Raw genomic sequence first — 19,214 nt, 5'->3', positions numbered from 1 at the left:
TTTGCCCTATCCAAATTTGCACAGTGTTTGTCCGCATGCTAAATGCAGTTCTGGTCTGCAGTGCCAAAGATCTCCCAGTACTATTTACACAACCACACAATCGGAGGAATGGTGCATTTATAGGGACTGCAGCTGCCATATAAAACCAAACATACTTAAGAACATGCTTATTTTTCCCACTAATTATAAGTTTTGACACTACTGAAGAGATTTCCCTTAATGGTTACCTTGCAAACATACAGTGATATTGCTTTAGAGCTGTCCTTAAGGAAATACACCTCTTTCTGGTCCGGGAGTCTTAACAGCACAGTTCCTACAAACACGTACTTAAGCCGAGCTTGGGAGTTACATGGTTTGCATTACACAGATCAACATCACAGTTCAAGGAATACGTCGGTAGTGCATTGTGGTGCTTTATTAGTGTTAGACATGCAATATTTAATGGACAGAAAATAAAATATTAATATAACATTTTAATCAAATTAAAGGAGTTGAAGTTGCACTAATGAAACAAAAATAAAAGTTTTTCATGCATTCTAAGTTTATACTTCTCACATGTGCATACAGTTGTGATTCTGTACCATTATTAAATGTAGACAAACTACCATTGATTGCACAAGACGAAATCAACCCTTAAGTTATAAGTAATGTTCATATCTTTTACAGGCTTCCTATATAACCTGGATCTTCAGCTTTTTATGGTACACTGTAATACAAGACATCTGGAAGCTTCTAAGATGAATAGGAATGGGTCTACCATTTGTAATATACAGTGGCTTCTTCAATGTACAAATTATGAAAGATAAAGCGAATGCCCACCATGCTGTAGGAGACTGTGACTTCTTCAACAGAAAAAAACCTCAAAATCCTTCATTAACAGATTAAAGTGCTACCTATTGCATATTAAATACTTCCAGTGACTGTATCTACATTTAGAAGTTATAAATCCCTGAATATAGGGTTTCATACCGAAAGTGCTGACAGACCCTTAAATCTACCATCATCAACACAGCAGCACTATAATCCTTCACCATGGACTTCAAAGAGAGGAAGTTAGTCAACATGCTTTAAATATGAGTGCTTTAAAAGCCCACAGCTAACGCCTCTATCATATCTACAACAGTAATGGATACATAAAGAGCAAAAAAGCATGAGCTTTCTTGACATAGGACAATAATTTTTCTTTAAAGCTGGAAGTGTAAATCAACATCCAGTGCAGCAGTAAACATGTTAAGACAGCAGTTCCATTTGTTTTAAGACGCATCTAAGAAAGGGCATCCTGCACAGAAAGAAATGCAGCCTAGCACCTAATGAAAACGATTTTCATTAGGTCCCCGAATCACGAAACCTTTCTAAATGCAAGGCAACATTTTCACAGCTGGAAAATTACAAATAGAGCTTGATACAGAGCTAACAGCAATAAATGTAGTTATGTATAATCTAGGGAGAACGCTACATTCATTAGTAGGTGGAAAACCAAGCTAAACATAATATACAGCAGCAAGAGGTAACATATGTAAATATTAAACATCCTTCTTGAATGGCAGAAAATTTCAATTTGTTACTTACAACATTACAGTATGGCCTTCATGTTTGTTCCTTAAAGTCAGTAAAACACACGGCTATGAGCAGAGCAGTTGAAAAGGCTAATTTCAAATCTACTGTGTGCATGGATGAAGTCTTACACTAACTGTCGAGAGAAAAAATCCAAATAATATGGACATGTCCAAAATTTTCATCCTTATATTTTCAAGGGCAAGAAAGGCTGACTGTAAGTGGCAAGTTCCTCTGGTTTTAAAATGATCTGCAAGAAAGCTTACATTTTTATCCTATGGGAGAAGCAGAACTTTATTTTCAACCTATCAATTAGTCTGTGTGAAATGTTTTCATCTGAAAGCCGTGTGGTTCAAAAAATACATGTGGGGTGAAGATGCTTTCCAAAAATAACCTCAAAATATAGAAAAATGATAAAATTTTCTTTCTAAGAAGAAAATGAAGTGTATAAACCTTTCCAGAATTGCTCCAAAAGCAGCCTATATCTTCAGCTAGAACTCTGTAATCTTTCACAGTTGTAAATGTCCCATTCTGCCTCTCGTAGGAACTCTACCTTTGCCTAAACTGTGTTTGTCATTCCCCCCTTTCTTGACAAACTGCTAGAAACAAAAGGTGCTTTTATTCACGTACAGATCAGATAAAGACTAGATAGCACATTCAAAGCTTCACTAAATTTCTTCACTAATGCACAAAAATTGATCTTTTCGCTACCTTTAATCTGCTTATCGTTGTTGGTATGCAAATATGTCAAATGATCTGCTCTTAGTCAATTATGCGGTTTGATATTCTACATTTACATTCTAAAAGGAGTCATTTCCGAGGTGCTAAATATAGTAGAGTTTCATTTTAATAATTATAAGTCGGCTTGCAAGTGAAAAAAGTCATTGGAGCATATTCTCGGGTTAGTTTACTTGTTAAACCCCATTGGGGTGTGTGATTTAATCCTTGTAGATACTACAGATGGCCTCATACCAGTGAGTTTGAAAATGACTGTGGAATTCAAAACAATTGTGCAACACTTCCCCACTAACAATACGAGAAAACCACTTGCTTTGGCCAAACATTTGAAAACGTTTAAGAATTTTTATGGAAACACTGAGTAACTGAAATACATCTTGGTGTAATTAGGAAATTGAAATCAAATAGAGTGCAAAACCTAACTTCCAACTGTAAACGTACCATAACTTAGTACATAACCTTTGGCACTTCAAATATATTACAACAAATTTACAGTCATTTAGATCTTAAGTGGGTCAAAAGAACATTCAGGTGGCTTATGAGGTACCGAACGTGATAAATCCTTAGGCTGTCAAAAGAGACTGCCTAATGAAGCGGGCCCATTTCTGTCCTACAAACATCTAAATACAGAGCACTACAAGTAGGTAGGCCTTGAGTAACTCAAGCTCTATCCAGGCACAATAATCTATGCTAAGGGATCCCAATGGTGAGCTGGGAACACTCAGACTGCATACATTTTAGGGACACAGGACTAGGGGGATGGGAGGTAGCTGGTAAAATAAAGAAGAAAATAGAAAGAAGAAAGAAAGAAGAAGAAAAAAGCTAAAAATAAGTAAATGAAATCTGAGAACAATTCTATAAAGAAGTCTTTCTTTTCTAAGAAGAATAAATCTGTACTGTCATACAATACCACCATCATCAAAAGCATCCAGGTAGAACTTCTTTAACTTTTCCAGATCCTATATTCAAGACATTACTAATTTGTGCAGTTTTAAAAATGACAAAGTATTTAGGTCTTTTAGAAGAAAAAAAATGGAATTTCATTTCAAGCTTTTTTTTTCCTCCTCAGTAACAGCCATTACACGGTGCTATAAGAAAAAACACACAAACCAAAACCAGATCAAGTGCAGAAAAAGAGGGGGAGGAGGAGAAGAGAATCAGTTTTCTTGTATCTAAATCTAAACTATTCTCTGTACATTTTTAATATCACCTTACTCTCTCACACAAACAGACAACTGAGGCTCTTAGGAAGAAAAATTAAAACTGAGACCTACTTATCTTAACATTGCGAGGATTTTTCTCCTGCGGTATCCTCCCATTATACATTCAGCACTATATTTTGCCAATTTATTGAATAACAGATACCTTTTTCATACGTAATTTTACAAACAATTATTAAATGATCAGGAAGACATTTACTACATTCTTCTCTCATTTGCCTCAATGAAAACTGACTTTTAGAAGTACTTACAAGGGATAGAGGAGTATTTTTAAATGAAAAGCCTTTTCAGGTACTCTATATATGTTTAAGCAACATCGCCTATTTCTAAGGGCATATACTTCATTGTCATAAGATTAAAAAACCCAAGACAGATATATATCATGTAAAACTCAACCTTAAATTGAGTCAGTTCCATGTTTTTTGAATTATCATGTCTACTTAAGTCAGTCTGTTCATTTCTCCTACATTTTCACTGTAGTAGTCTTTAACTGAACAAAGTATTCGTATCTTTATTTCATACTTTTCTCCAGTTCTCCCTCCAACTCTATTAACACTGTTCAAAGTACTTTAACATATAAAAAGGCATGCAATAACTTCATATAAAAAGATCCTCAAAACAACTTTATGTCATGAGCTCACTACCAAAGTTCAATCATTACACACAACATCCAGCATTTAAGTGTAAAATAACTGATTCCAGCATGTGCCATTACTGGAATGGCATGGTATATTTCATATTGTTATACAAAAAGCACATTGTATAGAATACAGCATTTAATCTGCAAAGATTGTGCATCACTGTTTTCCTCTAATACGTGTAGAACAAACTACATTCCATTGCAACAAACTGCACTTAGGTTTAGTAAAGCGTACTACACTGGCTTGAAAACAGCAGTCTTGATGGCATGCTGTAATATCAGAATTGATATATTCGCATAATACCAAGAATCACTCAAGAAAACATTCATAACAGACAGGCTTCCCAGTTGAAACTGCCACATGGTGAACACTAAGCTACCATATAAACTGCATGGACATATTTAAGGTGTATTATTAACTCCACCGTAAGCGGTCTGTTTCATCAAAAATAATAATAATAAAAAAAAGTTAGTTAGACCATGTAACAGAATATTACTTTTGGCAGGCCCTGCTAGTGTTTAGAGTAAAAAACAAACCAAAGAATCCCACGCCATAGTCCCGTCCTCCCCTCATTCCTGGAATTTCTTCGGAGAAAACGAATGAAGAGAAGACAAAATGGTAAAGTGTGATTTCCTTCACGCAATGTATTCAGCACAAAGTACCATCAGGTCTCACTATCTTAGCTTTTGGAAAATTTCCCAGCTTTTCGGGAAGGTTCATATGGCACTCTGAGAATACTGGGTGTTTCTTCCATTACTCGTACAAGAAGATTATCAATGTAATCTTCAAGTTCACGAATATGGGTGTCCTTCTTCTTAAGTTGCTCTTTATGTTTCACCAGCTCCTGCAAAACCTCTTCGTAAGTAAGGTTACGGTATCCTGCAGTGGCGTCGAAAGGATTTCCATCCTACAGATAAGTGTGAAAAAACACCAGGTTTTATTAAATAGTTCAGTGTTCTGAACAAATTCATGCTTTTCATATGTTTCTCATGTGCACCTCTTGACAGAAGCGGCTTCTTGGCAACATACCTCCATTTACTCTATAGCGTTCCCTCCAGTAACCCCACTGGAGCGGACAACTGGAGATAGCTTTCCCAGTTTGCAGTAAGTTTTCCCACTCCATCATGTCAAAATCCCACTGTTTTATGAGGTGTATACACAGTTAATGACCGTAAAAGCAGTAACCACATGAACAGTAAGCAGGTCCATTTTGGGAAACTACTATGTAGTTAAGTACAGAACGACCAGAGAAAGAGCCCTGAGAATTCACATCCTGCTGTAACTTCTCTAAGTTCTCACTTTTTGAGCACATCATAGCAAACTTAGCGCTAAAGGACATCAGCCCTCATCTGTCTTTCATATTCTATTTTCTGTCATCAGTGGTTCTCCAGGACATGGCCTCTTATTCATGTAATGAACCTTTCAATTTTAAACTTCAGGTGAAAACTAAAAGGCTGCATCTTATTTGCACCAGAGCACTTAAGACAGAAATGTGTATTACTAAAAGACCTTCCTTGCCTGCTTGCTTGCTTTAAAAATCAGGAAAGAACCAGAATCGAGCAGTAGGGAAAACAGAACTGTTTCTGTAATGAGTTCTGATGACTTGAAAGTGCAGGTATTAGCAGAGATGGACAAACCTGTGGCCTTAACAAAGGGCTAGATAAACTTGAATGTCTTATTCTGTGTCAAGAGAATTAGCTCTGACCTGAAATAACCATATTATGAAATATTTGGAAACATGTAACTGAGAAAAAAGTTGGGAGAGTCAAAGTAGCACTGTTAAGACGTGCTAAGCAGTAAGTTTTATCTGATTCAGAAATGGAGACATTTAAAGATATGGAACCTTTAATGAAGTAAAACTAATCTCACCTCTAAAATCCTGCTCCTCTAACAGGGCGGAAGAAGAAGATAAGATAGCTTTTGTTTACAGTAGAAACTTGTCATTAAAAATGCTAAAGCTTTCACAGCTAGGAAGCACACCACATAATAAACTCATATTCATTCCTTTTTCATGCTTCATTCCTCTTCTTTCCATACAGTAGCTCCATATTTGCACAATGGCATATGTCGAATCATTAAAAAACGCAGGTGGCCAAAGTTTTCAAATAAACCTAATTAAAAGTGATGGTGAACTGCAAATAGGCTGAAGTACGACAGATCAATCAGCCTCTCTCCATCACTCATATTCTAATAGTAGCTCTCGAATATCTGTGCTTTTAAGGGTTTCTCACTGCGTTTGAGATATGTAATGTCATGTTTACATACGTGTATTCAGTATTGTAAGCTTACTAAGTTACAAGATTGTGATTAATAACTCCCACTTTATTAAAATGGCTCATAATGAAATTTATTAATTGGTCAGTAATTGATTTCCAACAAGTACTGAAGAGAAAATAAATTCACTTTGGGGTCATTATATTTTTAATACATTTTCTTCTACAAGAAGGAAATAGAATTGTCTCTTTATGGTATTAAGAGTTCTGTACACATTGAAAAAGACATCGTTAACACTTCCATGTCTAAACTATAGGGTTTGCCTCATTTGCTGATTTGGCAAAGGAACGTAAATTAAGATACAATGCTGACTTTAATTACTATATAAAGTTTACTGTAAAATTGTGTGCAAACCATATGCTTTAAAGACGTTTTGTCATACAAATGCCCCAAATAGATCCTTAGGGGGAATAACCTATCACATTAATTACACAAGAAAATTCGAGTTAAAGAGTGTTAGTACCTAGAAATAAATATTGTTCAAATGAAGAAGAATTTAGATGTTCTGTTCAAGCCAGTAAGTGATACTTAAATGTGTAAGGCACATCTTTACAAAGCCAGATACTATAATTTTAATACAAACCATTAATCTTACAATGCATTATTAAGGAGAAAAAGTTTTTAAATAACAAATCTATGCAAAGAACAATTGTGTCAGCTACAAAATACTACAGGGTACACACTGACAGCCGGAGGAAATGGAGTTGGATAAAACGAAGGCCTGGCAATCTCTGATCATCTCTTTATTGTTCTAATGAGGAATTCTGCTCTGGGAATATCATCTAAGCTACTTTCACATCTTTTGTCCTACTTATTTCATCTTCCTTTCAGTTCTTAATTAGGCCTTAAAGAGCTCACGCTGCCCTTTCAACTGGTTACTGCTCCCATTTAAACACTGCTTTCAGAGACAGGTGTTGGCACCAGAGTAGAAGACATACAAACATAATTACTAAATGTGATGCACAAGGAAGAAATATAACAACTTGGTGAGGGCTATTATTGCAGAACCTAATAATAAATGACTTCAAACACCTTAGAAAGGAATCTTGAATATTAAAAAAAAAATAATCAAATGGTTTCATTCAAAACTACGGCTGAGATATTGTTTCTTCTCCACCTAATTTGTATTTCATATTAAATGAGCACCACCTCCTAATCCTACAACTGACATTCAGGATAGTTGGTATTCCAAAGGAAAAATCATCAAGGATTTCTTTTATCACCTTTAAATCCTTTAAATAAAACAATTCACATCTTATTTCTTAAAAGAATTAAACCGATGCTTCTACCAGCAATAAATCACATGATGTGCAGTAGTACATTTGCAAGCACACAGAAACTGTAATTATGGTTACTTTACAGACAATAGCTGCTAAGTTAAATCAATTTTTTGATGTTGCTTTTTGTCAGAGATTAAGTAACTGCCTGGTAGAATTCAGTTTACTATCTGATCAAAGGCAGCCTTCATATACTCTGACATCTCCCACCACTTACTTACATTATAAAAACTCGGGCATTTACAATAACATCGAATGTTATTACAAATCATTCACATAAACCAGCAAAAGCAAACTGTACAAAGCCATATTTACTTGTGAAACTTGTTTTCTATATATTTGAAAGATTGAAAACAAACCCTAGTTTTAAAGATTTCATCTATTCACAGAACGAATTCTAGTAAAACCACATTTTCCTTCAAACAAAGACACTGCATGGGAAAACTGTGGATTTTTCCGGTCTTTTCTTAGTACACATTATATTCTGGGTACTTTTAGAGTCAAAAGAGGATTCTGAATAATAACGTATTTCTATTTGTAGTGTTTTCTGAGAGGCTGTTAATTAATGATTTGCATTATTAATCCCATCATATATCAGTTCATTGCATCCATTTTGATTTGCCATCTAAAGACTGTCCTCAAGTCTCTGACTACAGTGATAAGAATGTCCTGTTATGACAATTAATACATCACTGCCAAATGCAGAGTTCCTGACTATTATTTCTCCAGAATCACCTGAAATACCCCAAAGCAGCGGTCTTCTTCTTACTTTCTGTGCAAAGATCTAATTTTCCCCTTCTCTACGTCATCATACCAGAAGTACAATGCATATTGAGTGTAAAACTCTTCTTTATTTCCAAATTTGTATTAAGCTTATTATTTTCTAATTAGATTTTCTGGATACCTCAAAAGAAAACCAAGAACCCTAACATGTCCTTGTAAGAGGCTAAACAGGAACTGTCAAGCACCAATTAGTTGGCATTTACTGATGGCTTTTCATAACATTTCAGAACTCACCACTGTTTTCCTGAGGTCCTCAATGCCAGAAGGATTCACATTAAAACTGTGGGAAAAAAACAAAACCCCAAATATTAGCATTGCATGCTTATCAGACCAAAGCATTGACTAGATGACACTGCTCAATTCAGCATATAGCTATAAAATATTTAATATGATTTGTTTTCTTCATTCGTTGAACTTAGGAAAAACAGGAAAATACCCAGAAATAATGGAAATTTTACTATATTCTTTGTTCACAATTTTTTTTTTTTTCCATATTCTTTTTGCAATAAAATTTGAATAATTAAGAAAGACAGGAAAGGACATTACGGATTGTGCTTCCCTACTTCTTTTCTTCTCTTCTCTCTAGACTTACCTTGAGCTTCTAAGCAGAAAGTGATACTGTAAATGAAATGTTCTGGAAACAGGTCCTGGGATGAGACTGTTAAAAAAACAACAAAATCCTGCACACTAACATGTATTCGCAGCTGTCATAGCAGCTGCTAGAGGTGAAAGGTCCTTTAGAAATTCCAATGAGATCACCAGCTTAAATCAGAGCTGAAAAGCCATCTTCTGCAGCAACATTTGTTTCATACTTAAAATTAAGTAAATAATGTATTATTTTACAAACATGGTGATTTTCTCACATACCCAAATAGCAAAGCTATTTCATGATGTTGTGTTCAGATTCTTTTCTTCCTCAACTACAAAAGTGCAGTCCATATTGATCAAGGCAGCACTGTCTCAGTGTCAGGCCTATGAAACGGTCCCCTTGTCTCTCAGGTTGGTATAACTATTAGCAAATACCTTCAAAAATCAGTGCCTCTATGTTCTCATGCGCTTGATACAGCAAGATTGAAAAGAAAACTAACCCTCTGAACATCTGGGTCTGGCTCACAAATGCTATGTCCTTAATAGCATCATTGCAAACGTCATTCTACCACCTCACAGAATCTACTATTTAGCTCAGATTGCATGTACCGCCTGTCAAGGGTGATGTCTGTTGACAGAGAATAATGTAAAGAATTACAAATATATGTCTATCCCTTTAAAATTTATTTTAAAGATAGCTTCAAGTAAAGAACATGCATTTTATGACTGCTCATCACTGCTGTCTGAATTTATAAGCTATATATATATATGTAAGCCGTACACACAGGGTGTAAAAGTGGAAGGGATGCAATTTATAAATGTAAATTAGGTAAAATGGAGAACCGATTTTTTTTCTGTTTTAAAAATAATGTTGTTTACATTGTAATATTTTTTACTTTTTTTTTATCTACATATAACTTTTCATTTCCGAAGCAGGTAGCCTTTTGCTCATAGAGAAGTCCGTGAACCATCTGCCGGACTGAAGATATTAGATAAAGACTGGATTACGCAAACAGTCACAACTAGAAATCAAGAGGTGTCTGAATCAAGTTCTGCCTAATTCCCATTATACCTGTTTGTAACAGTGATCCGCAGCAGTTTGCTGGAGACCAGTTTTGAATGAGGGGCCTCTTTCATCGGGTATTGTCTAAAAAGCTAAAGGCAGGAACCCTCCCCCCCAGCCCGCCTTTTAGTTTCACACTGATGTGTCAAACACATGATGAACTTGCTTCATTCATGGCTGCCTTTCGTGATCCGAGTACAAAAAAAATGGGTTAACTGAACTGGATCGAATTAGCTTGGTGAAAACCAAGAATGTCTCTATTTAACGAAGTGTGGCGTTAATTTGGGATATCTTTCTTTTGGGACTGTTTCCTCATGTTAGACAAGATATAGAATAATACAGCCTGACTGCTCAACTGAGTGACTGTCTGAAAGGTTAAAAAAGCAAGATCTTTCATTGCCCTGAATGACTTTATAGTTTCTGCGAACCAAGTTTGAGGACTCTTTCATAGCAGCAGCTTAAAAGAAAAGCAGAAGTTCTGACTACGTAAAGTTAAGTTTGAAAATTAGAAATATAAATCACTGGCAATACAGACTCATTTTTTTTCTCTTTTAGCTAAAAAAAAAAAACCCTGCAATCATTTCCATAATACTGCAGACATTGTAACTGCAATTACAATAGAGCACATCTGCTTATTTTACATGAAGCTATTCAAATACACTTACAAAAAATGAAAAACTATTAAACAAAATATTCCCCCAATAAAAACCTCAACCCCATGAACAGTCTTACTCATATTCTGAAGTGATATGTGGAAATATACTGCATCTCAAGGACAAAACAGGTGCTGAGATTGCATATAACATTTTTCACATCAGACTGTCTGCTAAGCAAGGTGGGAGCTCCGTGTCCTTGCTGAGCCCCGCAGGGTTTCCTGCCAGTGCTTCCAGCCCAAGGTGAGCCTGAGCAGATGCAGGCTCTCACTGCTGTACCTATAATTCACTGTCGAGAACCATGTAATACCTCTAAAGAAAATACTGTAAAATTATCAATACATACAGTCGGGGGAGTTGCATGTTTGGTGTATTGAAATTCATGACAGCATTTGTTCTTCAGTTTAAATTTCCTCCCAATAACACATGCCTAAAGTTACCATCTCGTTTGATTACTGGTAATAGCTTACAGAAAACACGGCTCTAGGACTACAGCCCACACGCTGTACAACCATCATAAGCCTCCTTCAAGCAGCCATTTTCTTGACATTCTAAGAGCATTCTGAAACCATTGATCTCAGCAATTATAAAAAATAATGCCATTTTTTACTGTGTTATAACCAACTCACAGTTCATAGTGATAGTTATAGGCCCATCTCTGGTTTTTCCCCGGGGTTTGATAAATCGGCAAGCAACTTTTGCCATGGAAGCATGAAATTCTATGTTCACAGCTTGGGAAAAAGTTTCTTTTTGCTTTGGGTTCTTTTGTTTTGAGCTTACTGTGAATAGTGATTGTAAAAAACGGGCATTGTAAGATTCTGTAATTACTGTTTCTCAATTATGCCCAAACTAAATTTGCTCAATTTACAAGTAAAAAAGATGTTTCTTTTCTAACAAATGGACCTTCTGCCAACTCACTCCGAAAACTACAGTCAAACTGGGTTTCTCTGGCTCATTGTCTTTAACACTGTGTAGAACTTGTATGTATTGTTATACCTGAGTCTAACAGCTCCTCACCAGTCATACCTTCCAACCTACACAAACTGGCTCTTTCTGCTCACTGAAAAGAGCTCATCTACCTTCTTGCTTCTGTGTTCTTCATCACCTCAAGGAATTAAGTCATTTTCTACCTCTTCCATTTACCCATATAGAGAAGGCCCCCTCTCCACCACTGTGGAGTCTCAAGTGCTTCAAGGTGATGACCCAGATCCTGTCATAATTTTTAACAGTTTGTCTCTTACAATTAATAAACTTTCACTCACTCCAATCACCTTCAAGAAAGTTAGAAACTAGTAAAAGGGAGGTAAATCACACCAGCAGATTCAAAATGAACTACAGAGGTGAGACAGAGGAGCACACAGATAATGCTAAGCAAGCCACTCAACTTCTACATTGCCCCACTGTAAGTAGAACAGACAATCTTCAATCTAGCACAACAGTTAATCATGAACTCCATTTCTTATCTGGGAATTCAATTAGTTTCCTCAACAATTATATCAGACAGACATACTATAAATCTGATTCTATAGAACATTTTGGATGTCTTTCATAATCATAGCAAACATTTTATACTTGTTATTTTCCCTATTTAAATACACTAGAACTACTTACTTTACCTATTTAAGTACATTAGAAAAGCTTCCTTTTATCCCCCCAACAGCTATTTTTTATAAGGTACTTAAATACTTACATTGCATGCTTATTATTTGCAGTTTGTACAGAAACTTCAACGCAGTGAAGTTGAGGATGTATCACAAGCTCAAGTTTATGACTGGAGTTTGTAATTCTGTCTTTGAAGTTCAATAGTAGTTAAAAATTCAAACATTAGGTCTAGTGGCTGCTTAAATATTTAGCTTCTCAATGCCTAGAGATTAAAACAACCTTTAAAATATCTTTCCTATAGCTGATTTAAACATTTTAGTGCCTGAACCATTTACTCTGACAACATAATGAATGGGAATCAGACTTCTAAATTATGCTGTATGGAAAGTGTATTTTCTTAATAGAACAAAAGCTTTTTACTTATCTTGTGTTATTCATATTAGTTATATGATTATTGTAATCTGTACTATTAGATATTAAAACTGGGATATTTACATTAATCATTACTGTTCCAAGTCCTGAAACCTTAGATCTTAACTTGCCATCATGTAAAATATCCATTATACCAATAAGCTCAGTCTGAGCTTTCGGTTTCTTTAATATGGAATGTCTGTGTACAGGTAATTAGCAAATCTCTACCGTGTTAATTCTGCATTGGAGTCGAAATATCCCTATTCCTACTTCTTGGTCTTTGGACTGATTCTTATTACAGTGCTTATGCATTTCTCTTTGGATTCTCATGACAAGTATCACAACTTTGAAATATTAGGATGCAATTTAAGTTATTACCAATGTACTAGAAAAACAAAAGAAACTAATAAAATCAGATAGAGTTAATGAAATTCAGAAACTTAGCTTTCCGTAGAATATTATTAGCCTGCTGTGCCTGGCAATGCAGACATCACTTTATACTCTGAGAAGGAATGACTGTCATGTCTGGCAACTAAGCAAGTATGGAGTAAGCATATTACCATTTATTTCACAATCAGATTCTGGGGAACATCACTTAAGACACTTCACTTTATAAATTGTCCTGCTGTCAAGCCATGTTCTGTTGCCTTTTGGAGCTTGTGTAACCCCAGGAGGACACAAAAAGAGCATCAGGTTTTGTTGCTATCACTCCATTTTCTTATTACTATAAAGTCTCATGCCAAGAGCTAAGAAACTGGACCAAACCCCCTGAACACTAAGAGACACTTTTCTTGCAAATGATTTGTTCTCCAAGCTACGTACTCTTCAGCCAGACTCCTTCAGAAATAATCTGATCATGAGTATAGTGCTGCTCTCTATGGAGCCCTTTAAAGATGGCAAAAGGGTCCACGAGATAAAGAAGTTACAGTCTCAGAATACAGTGCTCAATATGGTCCTGAACAACATGTGCTTCAAGCTCATATATATTTCAGAGTTAGTGCAGCAGAAACATGACAATGCAACTATATGGAAGGACAGAAACTTTCAGTTAAAACAACTGGGGGACTTTAACAGATTTTTGGTTTTCTGTATAAACACCTTCATTTCATAAACAGACATGGATTTGGATGCAAAATATACTGGTAACCAATTCTGAGGTGTTTGAACTGTTGGGAGACAGCTCAAGGGACGTAGAGGCATACAGGTCTGCATTCACGAGGTCTACCATAATCCTTCTTCTTTCAGAAGTATAAGTACCTTAAGCACTTGTAACTTGTACTTGCCCACCGCTGGACATGTTACTCATGCAAATATTATTCAGGACTTACAAAACATTCTAAAAATCAAGTGTTTTCACACAATGTACTCAACTGAATTTTAAGTTTCTGGAAACAAACAACAACAGTTTTATATAAAAAGTTAGTATTTTAAAGCATATAAATATTCCCCCTTTTACTAGGCAGTTGTGCCTCAAGAGACCAATAAGAAACTGTTACACTAAAAGTTGTGCCAGCACCTCCACTAGAACCCCCTGCTATTAGCCATCCAAAAGTCAACCAAAAGACCCAAAGAACCCTTTTATATTGAAACTTCCAGAACCATTTCTGGAACGCTTAAAAAAATAGCTCTAATTCTTAGTTCTTCTAATGAAACAGAAAAATAAAAGGTCCATCAATTTTACACAGCTTCTCCGTTTATTAACGAAGAAACTGGATATAACTATTTAGTTTTTTCTTTTTTCTTTCAAAAAGAAAATAGAACAGGCAGTGCATTTCCCCTTGGGACAGATAATACGCCTCGTGTATCCACTTGAAAAAGATTTCACATGCCCTAATGTGCACCAACAGACAATGAAAGCTTGAAAAAAATCTTGTCATGCAGCCAGGAGGATGAACTTTCAAAACAGTGTTGCTAAAACAGACAACTAATTAGGAGTAAGTGGCTGACGGTGAAGAGTCTGCAAAAGTCAACATTAATACTAAAGAATGCTACAGTATCTCTCTAAGAACTGATTGCTCCAACCCACTCCAGCAATGTTGCAAATACTGTGACCGCTGCTTTGCAGTAGCTTTGCCAAAGATTATTTCATTATTCTCTCATCACACGTAGTGATCTTTCTAAACCAGATGATACTAGTCCTGGCAGGACAGACTATGAATGTTTGCATCATTTCTGCTTGTTTTGTAGTTTCCCTTTACATCTCATGTACTGATAATGTATTTAGCTGTTGAAATGATGCTTTAGTGACAGCTTTACCACACTGCATTAACAAATAGGAACAGTCTACAGAATAATTCATGCATTATCATAGTCTACCAATATTCTACCTTGCACAGATAACCACAGCTGACTGAAGTCTAATCAAATTTCAGCAGAGAACAGAAAAAAACCCTTTCATTTCAAGAAAAGCAATGCAGAAGTATGCTGTTGTTAAAATGACATGCTAACACAGAGGAAACAAAACTCTGAAAATAGCATAGTACACCTGATGCCATTTTTTGACTAACAGAGAAACAAATAGATGTTAAAATGTCAGAATGGACTTTATTGCTCTAGCAAACACAATAATAAACTCGTTAGAGATCAACACTGCTGAACAAGGCAAATGAAAATTGAAAATAGGGACTTGGAAAAGTACGTTGGAAAATGATGACCTTTTTTGGAAAAGAAATATACAGCCATTGTAACCCTTTGCTCTGATCAGGCAACTTCTGGGGCTCATTCCAATGGAGCTGTGGCCAGTAACTATGCCTCTGGCACGTAACTTGTAACAGGCGAGACTGAAAGCATTTAACAGCCATTTACCTTTTACTAACTTTAAGTTATTGCACTAAGAACTTATCTCCACTGTGGTTTAAGCTATCAGGTTTTAACATAAGCTTTTACTTTACAACTGCAATGACTAGAGACAGGCACCCACTCTACTAGCAGCTCAACTCACAACAGTAACCTAGAAAGTCGGGTTACTGTTAACGGTAACACCATGATTTTGCAAAAGCTTCTTTATCTAGTTGACCATCACATGCACATTTCAGTATTTGCTGAAATGGAACAGATACCAGCTGTTCTTTAGACTGCACGATTTAATATGATTCGAACACATCACAGTTATCAGGAGCCTCATGTTTTCATGGCGCCTCACGTGGGCTTTTTTTTCCAAATGAATATATCTGAATTGCTTATTTCAAACACTGCATCCGTTGGGAAAAATTAAACTGCAGATACTGATTTGTTTAGGACAGGCATCTCTGGAGAGGCAGCTCTGACAGCTCCTGTGATGACAGTATGGGGGAGTGAGGCTCAAGAAAATAACCACATTCAGAAATCACAGAAAAGCAGAAAGATGCAAAAGGGATGAGTTTAAGGGTAAGGTTGGGGGTGGTTTGGGTTTTGCTTTGGGATTTTGGTTGGGGTTTTTTTGAGTTGCAATTTTTTAAAAAGGCTGAAGCAGTAAAAACAACACAGAATTTTTTTTTTTTTATCCAATTGACAAAAAAATTTATAAAAATAAACAGTATTCATAATTGCAATAATGAATCCTAATAAAACATGTTTCTTTCTCTTCCACTATTCCATCTTCCATATTGCTTAGAATGTGTAAAGTATCTATAGCCAGAAAGTGAGATAAAGTGTAACCAGTATGTAGGCACAACCTTTACCTTCTTTTCTCTAAGTTTAACAATACTTAGGTCATGGAAGTGCTACTTTGAAAGGATTCTTTAGTGTATCTCTCTTTATGTATACATATTCATATATACAGACGCACACTGTGCATAAGTGTATGTATTTTATATGTAATGTGTGGATATATACATACGTATATGTATATATATATAAAATATGTGTATATATATAAATAATGAGTCTTAGAAAACTCCCAGCTATCAATTCAGTTCCCCAGATCTGGAATTTGATCAGACTAGTAACAACCTGTCAGCTTTAAATATTGGACTATTTGTTTCCCTGTGTCCAGTGCCTAAGATCCTGTTAATTACCTAAACTCTCTTTCTGTAGGTCTTGTTAATTACCCGTCTCCTGTCTCAGAGGACCTTGTTAATAACTTGTACAATCTCTCTAAAAAGGTCCTAATAACACGTTAAAATTAAAGATGTTTTTCTTTTAGCACTTGTCAAGTGGTGTAAATTGAGAAATTTGCACATCACTTTATTAGCTGACTCTCGTGTATTTTCCTAAAGGCAAACAATTGCAGAGAGACAAGGATGCGAGGATGCGCAGGGTTTGGATGTGGCACAAAACCCAATCTTTGTTTTCCAGGAGTAACCCTCCATTTCTTTAACTGTGTTCAATGCAAAATCCACGTGGCTTCTGCCTGCAAATTAACCTCTTGAGAGCCACGACAATAGCAGTCATTGTAAGAATGAATGCAATTTAAGATAGTATTAGGCCAAAGTTTCAAAGGAGTGGATTAAGAAGTATGAAGACAGAACTATTACTGGTAAATGCTGGCTTAAAATACTAGACGTATTGTGTGCTTAAGAATTCTTCATTGGCTTTATAATATAAATCCTCTGGAATGAGCAGGTTTTGTAATATTTGCAAAAACAGCATTTCGTGTTTCACTGTGAGACTGCAGCATTTTTAAGTTGTCAAGAAATCAGCTCATAAATATCTATATTACACCTATACCAGACAATAAACCCCCCCGAATCTTAACACTTATGTAATACTGTAACACCGTATCTATAAAACCCTTAAAAAATACTCATTTATCCACTCAACATTTGTAAGAGGTAACAAAATACCATCCCCATTTTACAAATCAGGAGCAGGGAAACTTAAGTGATTTAGCCAAAGCCACAGAACAAGCCTTCGCCAGAGCAGAGATTAATAGAAATTAGCGATACATATTTTGTGATTTCCTGACAACTAGAAGTATACACAAACCAGGCAGGTTTTGTTTTGCTTTCCCAAAATACTTCTTAAACCTTTTTGAAATAACAAAAATAAATAATTGTAATAATAAATAGTAATTCTCAAAGAACCCTGGGATACTTCTTGCTTTTAGGAGAAAAAAAATCCTGTAACTGTTGCTGAACCACTTCTACATTTTCTGTGTCAGCAGCTAAAAAATGTGGAAGATGTATCTACCTTCATTCTTTTAATTAGTAAATAAGAGTAATTAGTGACAGAGCCCGCATACAGCTAGCTAGCACTTAATGACTGGTTGGGTGAAGGGCTATTCTGCAGCTCTGTTCTGTAACTCACCCAGTGATGCTGTTGTGAGCTCCTATCTTGCATGGCATTACTGCCTGGTCAATAACCACATTCAGTTAGGACGGACTTGATCCTGACTCAAAGCTCACCAAAGTCACTGAAAAGACTCCCATTAACTTTGCAGAGATTGGCTCATTGGTGCCAAGAACCTGACCTTCACACTGTCCACAGGAAGGAAATGGTTTGGTAAGGTTTTTGCCCACTAGAAGAAGGTTGCTGCGGGGTTTTTAATTCCACTTTGCACTATCTCTAGCCTGGTCCCATGGACTGAATGTCCTTTTGTTGCTACAAGGTGCTCTTGGAATACATCTTCCAGCTGAGTTTCATCAGACAGCAATCCAGTTCACATGCCACAGGACTGTTTCATCACTTAAAGCAAGGCTTAGCCAAGTGGAGTTAACTGGGAGATCCATGTGCAAAACAAACTCACAGCAGAACACTGATTTGGGATACACCTTGATAAAAAAAGATACTGCCTGGTTAATTGCAGAAATGGCATCCATCCCAAAGAGCTTAATAGCATGTTGAGTAAATAGAAAACAACTCAAAAGTCTGAACTCCCTGTGTATGTTTCCTGCATACTGAATTTGTTACTGAACTTCATTCATTTTGTGCCCACAGATTTATACAACTCTTTCTTCACAGTGTTACTGGTTTGAAAAATTACAACCGGATTCTATTCAACAAATCCTTCACAGATAAACGTAAACTTAAACTGTAAACTTATTAAATATGCACATTTTCTATTAGTTTCTACTTCAAAAGGAAATCATTGTACAAGATATATTTGAAAGAGAGTGAACTTGTTCTAAGTTTCTCACAGAACATAATACAGGAGCACATTAAAACTGAGAGCTTCTAACTGAACTTATTACATGCTAGATATTATCCCATAACAGCTGTCTTATAGAAAAGGTCAAAATGTTTATTTTTTTTGCTTTTTGAAAACAACAGAATATCTATTTGTCTTATCAAAAGTTTATGTTTACATAAAAGTCAAGAACTAGTAAAAGAGACTTAGACAAAGAGGGGGGACAATTGACTAGAGTCCTTCTGAACGGGCACTGTGATGAGCTTTTTTAATTACAAAATAAAGAGAAAAAAGCCCATCATGATTACCATTAAAAAATTTATATTTATAAAGATCTGCTGCATTCAAGAGCTTCAAAAGATTT

General features: G+C 35.8%; 1 protein-coding gene across 1 annotated transcript in view; it reads right to left on the bottom strand.

Moving 5' to 3' along the window:
- Positions 1-389: 389 nt before the first annotated feature.
- The window catches only part of RAB11FIP2 (RAB11 family interacting protein 2), a 33,516-nt gene continuing 14,691 nt past the window's right edge, over positions 390-19,214 (bottom strand). The window contains exons 4-5 of the mRNA XM_061458635.1: positions 8,722-8,767; positions 390-5,060 (exon numbers count right to left, since the gene is read on the bottom strand). Coding sequence (XP_061314619.1) covers positions 4,833-5,060; positions 8,722-8,767 — 274 coding nt within the window. The 3' untranslated portion in view covers positions 390-4,832. The remainder of the gene's footprint in view (positions 5,061-8,721; positions 8,768-19,214) is intronic.

This window comes from Pezoporus flaviventris, unplaced genomic scaffold, assembly GCF_033815535.1.
Source record: "Pezoporus flaviventris isolate CSIRO_AGI_PZ_B2104156 unplaced genomic scaffold, CSIRO_AGI_Pfla_v1 ptg000029l, whole genome shotgun sequence".
Lineage (NCBI taxonomy): Eukaryota > Metazoa > Chordata > Aves > Psittaciformes > Psittacidae > Pezoporus > Pezoporus flaviventris.
This window is presented reverse-complemented; position numbering and strand designations above follow the sequence as displayed.